Raw genomic sequence first — 14,389 nt, 5'->3', positions numbered from 1 at the left:
TGAAATTGATACGCAATACTCTTCAGCTTAAAGGCTCATTCTCTCCATCTCTCTCGGATTAAAACTCAAAACGAGTCTTATAAAGAGTAACATGTTCTCAGCTGTAAACATTCCTGAGTCAAATGTAACAGACTCATTTAGAGCTTGTTTAGGGGGATCTATTTTGGCTCTCGCCTCAATAAGTAATGTTTGCAACTTCCAACCTTTTCTGGTCATCTATAAAATCTGTTTATCAAGATGCCCAGAATATGCCTTAACTGCTTTACACTATATGCCTATGCTCTATCAACTTGTTTGAACATGCAGTTTTTCCTGAATTGTTATCAAATACTAATTAAGAACTATTTTGTGATGTTTTAAATCTAAATTATGAAAGATGCTGTCATATGTGCCGTATAAGCTAAAAAACATTATTCTTACTATGTAACATCTTACCGTCTTACCACATAACAGCTTGCCCTGTCACTTTTCATAGCAGTGATTGTGAAATGTGGATCTAATCTGTCTGGCATGTGGAGTCACTAAGTCTTTCTCTCTTTCTGTCTTCTTCTGCAGAATGGATAGAGGAGCACTCTTCGGCGGGGGCTCCAATCGCTGCATACGTTCCAAATCACTTGGAGACATACCGGGACCCCCAGAGCGGCCCACCCCTCCCTCCAGTGCCAGGCTCTAAACGTGAGCATCTGTCTGCTGCCATTGCTAGTGACAGAAATTGTTCTGCATTATGTGTATCTCAGAAGAAATGGTGTTGATTTAATGGGAAATTCTGGTTATCAGAGGGGGAAAAAGAGCAGATCTGATTCAGCTCTATAAGTCTAGCCTGCAATATCCCTGACTTTACTAGAACGCAGTGCAACATACTGTGAAGTTAGGTAGGTCACGTGTTAACAGAGGTAACCACATATAGCATGAATTTTCACACATTATAAGTGATATTTCTATTTTTTTTTTTTGCTTATTTGTTATTTGAAACAGTTTAACAAAGCTGTGATTTTGCATTAGTGATATTAATATATATTAATATATATAAGCTGTATTCAAAAGAAAAAATATTGCTAAAGGGCCCAAAATTCTCTCACTTTTTTTTGGAATAGAGAAGTACAGCGCACTTTGAATTGTTTCCGTAAGGTTACACATATCCTGCCCATTCATATTGAAGATATTAAAGAAGTGTTAAGGAGTGCTTTTTGAATGAGGCACAAAACAGAGCAGCCAATCAGAGCAGAGCTCACATACCTTACATGAGTCTTAAAGGACAGAAAGAAAAAGAACCTATTTAATCCGAAGAGAAATGACATGTACAAAATGTTTATACAATCCAAAAAAAGTGTAGGATAAGCAGTTTAAGGTTTCAGTATCACCTTAGAAAAAGAAAGGCCCATTCTGTGTACATAGTGGGCTGAAGCACTGCTAAACAATACCAGTCCTGGGTACCTACTGCCCTAATAGCTAATATAAAGCTTGATAATTACCTGAAGAGCTGAATCAGAGCTGTTGAGGCTCAGTGGGTCCCCAGGATTGAAGCCGAAAGAAGCGGACCCAACTACTGTGGAGCTATTGAAGTATGTGTGTTCAGTAGCTGTAATAATAATTATGTAATAGGAACGCCTGTCAGAACAAACAGCTGAATCTCCAGAGCACTTTTATTTGTTTATTGTTCTTTCAAAGACATGTAGTGGTGCACAAGCTAACCCTAATTTAGCTCTGAAGTCATATTAATCACAGTAATATTGCTTCATACACCGTTTATCGTGGAGAAATGTAACACCTCACACAAGACCTCACCTAAACATTCGTACGTATGTGTGTAGGAGGGAAGCCGTTCTTCACGAGGAACCCCGCAGAACTGAAGGGCACGTTTATAAACACTAAACTACTGAAGAGTAGACGTGGGTTCGGATTTACTGTTGTCGGTGGAGACGAGCCGGACGAGTTTCTGCAGATCAAAAGTCTAGTACTGGATGGCCCTGCCGCTGTGGACGGAAAGATGGAGACAGGTATGAATGGGCTTGTGCACGTACATCCAAACAACAGTGTTCAAAAAATATGAGGCAGCTATACAGAGGCGTGTTGGTAGAGGCAGTGCAAATAAACACACTCAGCTCCACCATATGTTTTGATGTATTGTGACATTAGAAAACACATTTCCATTCATAAACACACTTTTTGTCCACTTAAAATCGAATGTGTGCATTTTGGTCTTTTTAATGACTATTAATAAATAACGACTATTAAATACTAAGCATAGTAGTATCGTATGTACATACAATATTATGCAAAATTCAGTGACCACCCTTTTGTTTGTTTAATTTCCAGACAGAACAACCACTAATTATAGTTCATTTTCCAGCATCAGGAAACAGGAATGTAATGTACATTTAATGAAAACATTACACAAATGCTACCTACACTAAATATAACTTTAAATCTATCAGTATTTATTCTTACAGCTTTCCAATCTGATAACCAATCAGGTACAGTTGTGTCCTTCCAACATGTTAGTCCCGAAGGTGTCACTGACATGGTTACCCTTTAAAGATACACCAACATTCATGCAAGCAACTCACGCAACAATACACGATTTGTCCATCTTTCCACTGTGAGAATACAACTCCACTCAATGTGTAGCTGTCAACAGGTGTTACTAAGAAAAGGAAATTGATAAAAAGTCTAAGTATATTTGTTTATTCTGATGATAGAAAAATGGTTAAAAGCCACTAAGTATTACTTAATCTATACTTAGTGACTGTTTTGTCTGGAAATCCAATAAATGAATGGTAATCTTTGATTTTTACTGCATGTAAATCTATGTGTGTGGTCTACAGGTGACGTTATTGTAAGCGTCAATGACACCATCGTCCTGGGCTACACCCATGCACAGGTGGTCAAGATCTTCCAGTCCATCCCCATTGGCTCCATGGTCCAGCTGGAGCTGTGCCGTGGCTATCCACTACCATTTGACCCTGACGACCCCAACACCAGCCTGGTCACATCAGTGGCCATCCTGGACAAGGAGCCTATCATCGTCAATGGCCAGGAGGCCTTCGACCCGCCCCCACTGGGCTTGAGCCAGTCAGCCACAGGGCCCACAGAGCCCCGCCCCTACAGCCCCACGGCGGAGGGCCCCGGCTCCGCGGCGGCGATGACGGAGGGTTACGGCAGTGACGTGGTGACTCTGGCGTCGTCCATCGCCACGCAGCCGGAGCTCATCACCGTGCACATGGAGAAGGGCGACAAGGGCTTCGGCTTCACCATTGCCGACTGCGGCAGTGGCAGCAGCGGAGGCCAGAAGGTCAAGCAGATCGTGGATTACCCACGCTGCCGCGGTCTGAAGGAAGGAGACATCCTGGTGGAGGTGAACAAGAGGAACGTGCAGAGCATGAGCCATAACCAGGTGGTGGACCTGCTCAGCAAGTGTCCACGTGGTAGTGAGGTCACCATGCTGGTACAAAGAGGTGAGGGAACTGTATGTGTGTGGCTCTCTGGGTGTGTACATGATGTTAAGGCCAGGATATCCAAAGCTGATGCTGGAGATTTGCTCTCCTTTAGGCCTTTAGACCCTGATAAACATAGCACTGGTTTAATTTCTTACAGCAAGGGTGGGGAACAGTTTGGTGATTTTCCTACTCAGATACACCTGGTTCAATGAGATTCATGACTTGTTCACTAGGTAGGAGTGGGCTAGGGCTAGGGTTAGGGTTAGGGTTAGGTAGCTCCTTAGATGGTACTAGAGGAAACCATACTTCCATGTTGGCAAAGGCTAACCCCAAAAAGACTGGCCAGTCCTTTACGTCTGCTGTCTTGAAAACAAAGTGGATTATTTCAGATGCAACAGACTAGACAGCGGTGTACCAAGACAGGCCAAATTTAGTTTGTTCTGCTTAGTTTTTGCATTTTAGAGCTGTTACTTATGGTTTCAAATAACATGGCTACAGATGGCATCATTGTTTTAGCAGTGACGACTTTCAGCTGCTTTTGTTTCGGTGTATTCAGAATATTGAGTGATGTTTTCAACCATAGCTTAAAACATGCAGCAGGGATGTCCTTGGTTGTTGTACCCCACCTGAATACATGGCATGAAGAGTGATTACAAAGCACTTAGAGAAACCATTAAACCATTTCACATGCCTGACATTTCCACTGTTGATCTGCTGCCACTCAGATTATTTGAAGGCATCTGCACTGAGCAGTGAATGCACCATTTTCAATCACTGTTTCTTATTTCATTAAACTTATTTATGACGTCTTTAATTTTACACTTCATTGTAGGCTTATTTAATGCATCACTGTTGTTGGAACACAGCCTCATAGCTCTACAATGATAACTTTACAGGAGAAAGTCAATAGGCTTTATTACAAATCATGTTTGGCCATTTCTTTTGGTCGAGAGCAGTAAGTGCCGTCTTGTTAGCCTTTTTTTGGCCAACAACTTTCAGTGGCTGAAATGTTGGTGCATCCTTGGTCTACGTGAAATCTAATTACATGTAATGCATCAAAAATGTGGTTTTAACTTATTGAAGTGTTTGTTTGGAGACTGGTGCTGCGGTTAACCTGGTGTAAAAGCGCTGAGTGTAATCCTGAATGTGAGTGGTTTTATTTAACTTCAGTGGAATGAGAGGTGGTTTTATTTAACTTCAGTGGAATGAGAGTTGGTTTTATTTAACTTGCTTGTTTGATAATCAGTAGGGCTGCATATGTAAGATGTTCCGTAGCATAAAGGTAGGTGTAGGCTTGAATGACTGGGAGAACAAACAGAAGAGAGATGGATAAATTCCAAGTGGAGAAGTAAATGTGTGTGTGTGTGTGTGTGTGTGTGTGTGTGTGTGTGTGTGTGTGTGTGTGTGCGCGCACTTCTTTATCACTGTATCTCTTCATTTGTCTGGAAGAGATCGCTTTTTAAAAATATCTGTAGCAATTCAAAGACTCGTACTGAAACCAATCCAAATGTAGGACATCTGCTCGTGCTTTTCTGTTTGTTACCTTTTTCTGAGTATTGGTCCTTTTCATGACCTGCTTTCAGTAAAATGAAAAGTTTAGAAAAGCTTTTCTGAAAGTTAACTTCACAGTTAGAGCCTTTTAAGCATTAAGTTCAGTCTTTGAGGCCATCGTAGCTCTGTAGGCCTCTTTTAAAGGGGAATTAAACTGTTAAGTTATAAATAAAGTCATGGTAGAAAATGCAAATGAAGCCTTATCCTAGAGAAACGTATCAAATGAGACTTGTTCACAGCAGTGGTGATAGGAAGTGTTCGATGCCTCTGAAAGCTACCTCACACAAGCCATTACATCAGATGAATACATGATGAATACATTTCTGTAAGCTTGAGACGTTGTCTTATAATAGTTTTGAGAAAATGTTTGGGCATTTTACTAACATTGTGTGTAAAAACTGGTCACTGGTCATTTTGAAAAGTGATAAATGGCCGTTTTTGTGCTGTAGACATTGTGACTCCTTGGTTTCAATCACTACCTTTGTAAAGAAACCTCAGTAAGCTTTGCTTATGTGCACTATTCTGACTGTATGATGTAAAATAATGTGAGCAAGCTAATACATGCTCACTGCATTCAAATGCCATGAAATGCCAGAAATGGCAGTCATTTCAAATATTTTAGTGTTACTGAGCCTGCTGTGTAACACGGTGTGAATGATGACATCATATCTATATATATATATATATATATGTTGGAATTCACGGTTTGTTGACATTTACTGAAATTTTCAAAATGCAATTATATTTAACTTACATTTTTTGACATTTTATTAAAAAGTTAAGTGGGGAAATTTAACCTAGTAATGCTGAGCAGTCTGGTACTCAACTTTCAGCATTCAGCCCTCCAAAAAATGGACATGGTGGTCTTGGCAGAAAAAAAAAAGGCCTGGAACTTATAAATATTGTTCTGACAAACCACAATTGGATAATTTTCCAGTCGTTCAGGCCTACCAGTGACCCCCATTCTACCAGTGACCCCCAAAATATTGGAATCTGCTTGTACTAGAGAAGGCACGATACCACAGGTTTTCTTTTCCAATGCCAATATTGATGCTCATGCAATATTTCTTCTATTAAGTTTTAAATTGAGCCATCTTTAATTGAAAAACTTTAATTAAAGGGGTGCTGTAGATTTTCTTTTCCTTAAAATTGGGAGTATTACTAAGTCAAATTAATTACAGAGTGTGTGCTGTTCTGAGTCACCCTGTAAAGCCCGAAATATTTATTTAAAACTCAGGTGTGGGGTCGGATTTTACGGAAGTTCTTTCAACCACGTCTTATGTCTTCATGCACTAACGCCACATGCGCAGAGTAAAAAAAAGAGGTCCCACTCAATGTATAGTTTTAAGTTCAGGAAAAAGACATACTGCTGAAGATGTGATGACAATAGGTCATTCACGTACATCCTCAGAAAACACGTCCTTCACCAGTTTGACTGAGTCCACTTTGAATACCTTTTCAACATACTTGCAATCATCTTATTCATCCTCTTGGGGAAGGGGTCTGACACTCTGCCAACATCACAAACTGTTCTTCCACATATTACCTACACATTTCCACCAGAGAGGTCTCCAAAACTCAAGAACTTACCCCAGAGCTTTGAGATGAGAATCATGCTCAGACTGCTTCCTCACAGGAAGACATGCACAACTAGCCACACCATTTGTTATAGATTTGAATCAGTTTTCCAGTCTTTTTTGTTTCCCTCCTACATCCAATCCGGTATTTTCTATAGCTATTGGGCCAATATTGATGCCAGTCAGTACTCATATACCATCTCTAGCTTGAACTGAGTCCCAAACACACATTCACAAAACTCCTACGCTAACAGTTGGATTTATTGTGTTTGTATTTTATTTATTAATTTATGTATTTTATGTTTTTTGCTCGGTGCTGGTGACTCATCTCCTTGTCATCGTGACAACCTCGGTTTGTCCAGCCCAGAGCCTCTCTTACACACTTCAAGGTCAACCAGGAAACAGACAACACACCCTGTTGCCATGGAAACACGGCCTAGTGACCGCTTCCAGCAACAATACTCCGCTCATGTCGTACCCTCAGTGCTGGGGCTATTATTGCACATGATGAGAATGTGGTAGTGTGTGTCTAAAAAACCTTCATTGGCTGATTAGAAATGTTTTGTGGTGTATTCTTATCATATATATATATATTGTTGTAGCTACTTTTTTCATCGACAATATTTTGTTTATACATGTTTATTACTTATTTATGTTTATATAAGTGTTTTCGTTTTTCAGCATCGGGAAAAACGGAAGAAAACATATTTCACAGAAAATTACAAAAAGCTTCCGTTCTTTTCAGCAGACTTGCTTTCAGTTTTTGAAAAAAATCTGCGGGGATACTTTTCTACACCTCCGAAGTTCAGTCTTAGAAGCTGGTTTCACTTTCTGATTCTCAAGATCCTAGTAATCCACACATTTAATGATGTAGAGATTTGGACTTTGGCCTGGCCAGTTCATTGTTCTGGGAATGCCTGCAGCTTCTTTTTCTCGCAGACTTTTAAAATGTTTTGACTAATTCCTTTTCTCTGTAACAGCTTATAGAAAGCTATGCATTATATCTATGCATTTTTCCCCTAGCATCTGAAGTCCGAACAAGAGGAAGTCTCGTTGGTCTGAAGGATGGACAGAAATACATGTAGATTTTTTCAGATCTGATGCAAGAGTGAAGCTTGATGAATGATTTAAATGCTGTACATCTGACAGTGAGAGTTTTGGTGGTCTACCAGGTCTTGCAGGATGGTTGGAGTCCCACTGTAATCAGTTAGCCTCCTTCTTAATCAGGGTTTGAACTCCAGTTTTGGGAAACTCTCTGACTCTCTCCTTCTTTGTATTGTTCCTTATGATTATCTTATCTCTTATTATCTCTTCATATCTCCTGAATATCTCCTAAAAATGAAAGAACGTGTACTTAATGGCCATTTTGACTATTTGAATTACACTTTTTACTGATCTTTATAGCTTTAAATGATTAGAGAATCATGTTAGAGATATTAGAGATTAGAGATTAGGGTGATGATGTTTTCCAGTAAGTAGCCACTTAAGGCCCTTAGTGCAAGTGCTTTCAATGTGTATAGGAAGAGTACACAATATATGTATATATATACATTTTTTTTCTTGTATCTTCTGAATTAAATAGCGGTTGGCATAATATGGCTCTGTGATTGAACAATGGCCCAGTAAAAGCATCCAATTACTTTCTTTCCCGTGTTTTGTTAACTTCTAGATGAGTGTAAGAGCAGGCTGTTGCTCAGTTGCTGGGCCTTTCAGTATTGGGCAACATCGTGAAGAGCTTCTGACTCTATAAAAACAGAAAGTACAAGGAGGGCACGATTGCTTTGAATGCACTTTCAGGGACAAAAATATTGTACATAATGAAAAAAACTACCATTACATATTGCAGAAAGATCCACTGCATTATATGTAGTACATTTGTCATTCTACCTAAGCTTTTAATCCCCAATTGAGAAGAGCTGGAAACCTCACTTTGCCCTCCCAACAGTCTCTTACTACTGTAGCATAGTAAATATCCATACCGCTGCGTTTTAGTGAATGCATTAGCATTATGAAAGCCTTTGTTCTTCTCATGCATTTAGAAGTTTGCCAGTTGGCGTAACTCCCAAAAGACTGCTGGAATGGCCTATGTAAGCTTTTACAGAAGGAGAAACACAGTAAGCTGTACTAAGTTACAGAGATGGAAACACTTTAGTGTTCTCCAGAACATCTGATTGAACTCATTAGTAGGGCCTGACCAGTACAATGACTGGCCGATAACATCACCTGACATTCAGGTCCTGCAAAAAAATAAAATAAAATAAAGCTCCATTATTTACACAACCAAAATAAGCTTGCTGCTCAAAAAATGGCTCGCATGCATCGTTTCTTTTAGAAAACTTGGTTACGTGTCCTCTTTGCCTTAAAATCAGTGCCAGTATCTATACATAATGTTTATAATACTAAGAAAGTGTTTTTCTTTGCTCTACAATGTCCTGCATGCACCTCTGCCCCATGAATGTTTCAGGCCTAGGTCAAAACCTTGTTTTATGAAAATGATCATAAAACAATGTCTCAGACGTTATGACCATTCATGATATTTAACTCTTCAGACGTCTGGTTCCGGTCACAGCTGGGAACAGTTCTGACACGGTAAACTTCTCTGCAATGGAGAGTTCACATCAAACCAGAATGATTCTGAGGACTTTTTAGCAGTTTAGGTGCGCAGATATTAGTCTTTAAAATCAGTAAAATCAGTATTGATGGCACAGTTTTCAAATCAGATTGACTACTCATCATCTAGTCATCAAGGCCTTTATGAGTTGAATGGGGTGTGTGGGACACGAAAAGCAGTTGTACCGTTTACGCAGGCAGCCACATGCAGTGAAGTGGAGAAGACACTAGCCAGTCATTACAGGATTACCAGAGTGTGTGTGTGTGTGTGTGTGTGTGTGTGTGTGTGTGTGTGTGAGACAAAGAGTGGAAAGTCTGTGGGTGTGATAGAGAGAGAGGGAGCGTTCTCATGGTCAGCCTTGGTTGTAGAGTTGTAGCTCCTCCTTTCACCCCCACCCATACGGCCGAACACACACACAGAGCCGAGAGCGCTGCTGTAAATCTCTGCCATCTTGCCTCCTGCCTGTTTCCATGGCGATGCTCCACAGCACTGCAGTAGGAGAAGAGAGAGGGTGAAAGATACAGAGAGAAAGAGGAAGTGTGAGCGAGAGACATCGAGGTTTTGAGGTATAAATTGCCATAAATAAACTGGAAAAGTACTCAAACATTTTTCGCTTTCCAAAGTGAATCAGTTCAGACAGTACAAAGACATCAAATGATCAATGATGAGGCAGACAAGTCGTCTGTAGAGACTATTAAAAGGGGGAAAAAACCTTGATTGGACAGTTTTGTCAATTGGGTATTTCGAGAGCTTCAACCAAAGCATCACAATGAAACAGGAGTAGCCATGCTTGCAGTCTCTGAGGGTCTGATACTCATGATACTCAACATATTCTCTGAAGTCATTTAACACAGTTATGATAATGTAATGTCATATTGCCCACCTTTACAGTCCATATGCCTGACAGTACGGTAGTAGTCAATGAGCAGTATACGTTGATGTATTATGTACAGGCAGTATGCACATGTAATAAAGCAGCAGCGCAGTATACAGTACCCGAGACTCGGATATGGAAGCATATATCAAAAGATCTACTGTGCAGCTGCTTTGCTGTGGTGCTAAAGAAAGCCTAAAAGTAGCAGAGCAGAGTAAACAAAAGGTAATGAGAGTCAGCCGGGTTCAGTGTTTGTGACAGGAGGGCCTGTTGGAATCAAAACACAGCACGACTTTAGCTTGTTAGGAATGCGTATCGCTTGTGGTTAGAAACCATTAGGGAATCTGTTGGTTAGAAAAGGAGAAAGAGAGAAGGGCGAGGGAGGAAGGGATCGACTGGGGAAACGGAGGAGTGAGGGAGCGGAGAAATATGATGAAATAAATGAAAGGAGAGGGAAAAGTAATATAGAGGCAGCTGTGGACTTTAACCTGAGTGTGTGTGTATGTGTGTGTGTTCAGATGACGTCTGAGACAGATGGCCAGGACATCCTTCCAAGGCCATACGAGACGCAGAAAACCTCCCACACGATTGCACACATGCACACCTACATACTCAAATCCAAAATTAATCAGACAGAACCAAAGATGCATGTGCAAAGATGTACAGGTATTCATACATAGGGAAGCACAGTATCACAAACTTTATCTTCTATTTAAGATAGAAGATGAGAGAGAGTGCAGTTTTTATGCTTACATTATCAAAAGCCCAAAATGACTTGTCTACAGAAGAAAAGGGCCAGGAACTGTATAACATTATCAAAAATAGCACATATATATTTTGTGAACAGGCCGTATGGTTTGATTGTTACTTCGGCAGTTAATATAGCTACTAACTTCTCCGCTGAACTGTGGTGAGCTTTGCAGGTAACACGGAACATCTGTTTTCATCGTAGCTCACTCAGTCAAATTCATCCCTACAAGAGGGAATACGTTTCCATTCACTTTAACTGGCACATTCTGACTGATTAGCCTAGCTGCTGACACTGAACCGAAGGCCTCAGATCTGATGAAGATGTAAACTTATTCATTGTTTGTAACCACTGTAGTAGCCGACTGCTGGAAAACACATTTAAGGCGTATGCTGAAATGATTGGCCTTAAAGTGTTCACTCCTCTCCGTTACTCCACATTCACTTAAAATCATTTAAGTCAAAAATATTGAAAAAGTTTAGTTTGCTTGCATGGTTCATTAAACAATGCTGCTAACTAGGAGGAGCTGTTAGCATTAGTTTACTTATCATGACATTATGCTAACTAAAGCCAGCTAAAGTTGGGGCAGTCATGGGCTGGAGGTCAGGGAACCAGCCTTGTGACCGGAAGGTCGCTGGTTCGATCTCCAGAGCCGACAGCACATGACTGAGGTGTCCTAGAGCAAGACCACCTAACCCCCAACTGCTCCCTGGGCGCTGCGGATTGGGCTGCCCACCGCTCCAGGCAAGTGTGCTCACTGCCCCCTAGTGTGTGCGCGCTCACTAGAGTGTATGTGGTGTTTCACTTCAATGGGGCAGTCATGGGCTAACTGGCCCTGTGACCAAAAGGTCGCCGGTTTGATCCCCAGTGATGACAGTCCATGACTGAGGTGTCCTTGAGCAAGACACCTAACCCCCAATTGCTCCCCGGGTGCCGTGGATTGGGCTGCCCTCCGCTCCAGGCAAGTGTGCCATTTTGGCTGAGCTAATGTTAGCACAGTTATCAGGCCAACACATCATAGCACAGGCTCGGTTCTAGCTACGTAATGCTACAATGACACGTGTTCAGAGTGTGGCTCTCAGCCGTTGCTGAGCCACTGTTGTGCTTAGTTTTCCTGGGCTCTTATTTTTCCCCTAGTGCCCACAACATCAGTCTGTGAGCCCCTCTAAATTCTAAATGGGTGGGATGTGTTTATTTGGCTGGTAAAATGAATAGAATTTTGACACGTAATAATTGGAAATTATCATTTTTGCGTACCAGCATCATTATCATCATTATCGGTATCATCATACTGCTCAGCCATAATAATAAATAATGAATCAGCATTTCACTGAATTATTGGTCTGTTTATTTTTCTCCATTTTCTTGTGATGAAAATCATTGAATACTAAAATAGTGATTTCACTATAGTGACTACAACAAGGTATGAATTCTCAGCTGAATTCTCGGTATCAAACCAAAAATCTGTTTCAATGCGTCCTTATTGTGTATTATGTTTTTTGTAGTTGAAGTTCTTTTGTAGCTTAAGTTGTTCAAGGTCAAGCATGTGTGTGTGTGTGTGTGTGTGTGTGTGTGTGTGTGTGTGTGTGTGTGTGTGTGTGTGTGTGTGTGTTCGTGTGTGTGTGTTTGTGTGTGTGTGTTTGTGTGTGTGTGTGTGTGTGTGTGTGTTGCCGTGGTTATGTTGTTTTGGTGGAATTAACAAATCAAGGACTCTGCTTATGCATGCTTATATTCACTGGGGTGCAGCATTGATTGGCTGCCATGAACTAATTTACCTGTTTGTGGCCTTATAAAGTGAATGAATAATGAGCTTTGAAGAGACACCGCTGGAGTGAGAGACAGAAAGAGAGAGAAAGGAAAAGAGAGCGTGACAGTGAGAGAGAGGGAGGGAGTAAGAGAAAAAGAAGGAAAGAAATAGAGTTAGAGAGGAGAAAAAGAGAGGAAGAGAGCTGGGGAGAGAGAGGACCAGAGAGGGAGTGAGAATAAGTGAGAAGCATAAAAAGAAGAGAAAGATGGAGAGGGAGAAAAAGTGAGAGAGAGAAATGAAGGGGGAGAAATAGCGAGAGGAAGAATTGTGACGGAAGGGCGAGAGAAGAAGAGTAAAACTGAAAGAAATGGAAGGAAAGAGAAGTAATGGTAGAGAGAGGGACAGAGCAAAAGAGAAAGAGGGAAAGAGAGGACAACAAAACAGATAGGGAGAGAGTGAGGATAGAGTGAGGATAGTGAGCTGGGGAGAAGCAGAAAGAAAGTAGATAGAAAGGAAGTGAGAGAACGAAAGGAAGCAAGTAAGAAAGAGGAAGAAAAAGAGGTCAGGGGGAGAAAAATGAAAGGAGAAAGAGAGAAAAGGGGATAAAAAGAGGACAATGAAGGAAAGGAAATAAAGAGAGACAGAAAGTGAGAGAGAGGGGAAAAGGAAAAGGAGAGGGAAGACAAGGAAGAGAGGTAAGGAGCAAGAAAAAGAGGAAAAGGGAGATAGGGACACAGGATTGGTGGCGAGAGAGCGAGAGAAAGAGTAAAAGAGATAGGGAGAGAGAGGGGGGAATGGGGAAAGTGAGAGAGAGAAAAAAGAGAAAGAGAAAGAGAGAGAGAGAATGGGGAGGGCGAGAGAGCACTACTGAGTTTTAACATTTAATGGCTTACACTGAGAGTGATCCCTGCTGCTGGAGCCATGAGCTTCCGAGGGAACGCTACTAGAACTTTTTTTTTTTCTAGTTGGAAGGATTCAGCACATGGGCAGTTGTCGAAAACGATTTTGCCTCAGGTCCCTTAAAACCCACATGAGTAAGAAATAAAGAATAAATTAACTGCGTGCTCCGAATAGAGAAGCGAATGTTCTTAACTGGGGGGGAGGACGCGTGAGACTTCAGAGTTGTGTTTTTACAGAAAAGGCTAATGCCACTTGCAGTATTCATGTAGATACTAGATGGAAGGCGGGAGAGAATGGCATCACACACACACACTGAGCTACACACACACTAATTTGTATGTTTGTAACTATATGTGGGCCTCCACAGGCAGAATGATGCATAAGTGATGATTAGATTGATGTAAATCTGGCTGCATATGAATATTTAATGTGCTTTCCTGAACGTTTCCAGATGATCTGAGCTTGTAAATCAAATCTGAAATGATTTTACATGACTTTAAATCCTTGACCTCAGGAATCCTTCGTTCAGTTTAGCTCTTTAAAATCAATACCCTCAATCGACAAATGAGAGTGATAGAACTACACATGGAATAGCACATGCTCTACACAGAACACACTTAAATATGCTGTTTATATGCAAATAAACAGTAAATGAGCATTAAAATGTGTAGAAGTGCTTTCTTTCTGTAGATGATGTGTTCTTGTTATTCCTTAAGAATAAAAACAAAACGTCATTTGACCAGGGTTGTCCAAACTTTTGCAAACAAGTATATTTACACAGTAGTTGAATACATACAGAATACAAACAACACACTGAGCTTTTAAATTGATATTTACTTCGATAGTCAAAATAAATGGATTTATACTCATTGACATAATAGAATATTGACCAAACTAATTCTTTAAAGTTTTTACCACTTTTCTCTAGTTTGACCCTTCAGACC

At 40.7% G+C, this 14,389-nt stretch overlaps 1 protein-coding gene across 7 annotated transcripts in view; it reads left to right on the top strand.

Annotated features, from left to right (window-relative positions):
- LOC108412246 (membrane-associated guanylate kinase, WW and PDZ domain-containing protein 1-like) overlaps positions 1–14,389 on the top strand; it is a 220,101-nt gene that overhangs the window by 159,312 nt on the left and 46,400 nt on the right. For all 7 annotated transcript variants that reach the window (XM_037536227.1, XM_017684182.2, XM_037536225.1 and 4 more), the window contains 3 exons: positions 556–675; positions 1,812–1,997; positions 2,826–3,455. In XM_037536227.1, the coding sequence (XP_037392124.1) occupies positions 556–675; positions 1,812–1,997; positions 2,826–3,455 (936 nt within the window). The remainder of the gene's footprint in view (positions 1–555; positions 676–1,811; positions 1,998–2,825; positions 3,456–14,389) is intronic.

Source organism: Pygocentrus nattereri, chromosome 29 (assembly GCF_015220715.1).
Source record: "Pygocentrus nattereri isolate fPygNat1 chromosome 29, fPygNat1.pri, whole genome shotgun sequence".
Classification (NCBI taxonomy): Eukaryota; Metazoa; Chordata; class Actinopteri; order Characiformes; family Serrasalmidae; genus Pygocentrus; species Pygocentrus nattereri.
The sequence above is the reverse complement of the archived record's forward strand: the minus strand, read 5'-3'. Positions and strand labels throughout refer to the sequence as shown.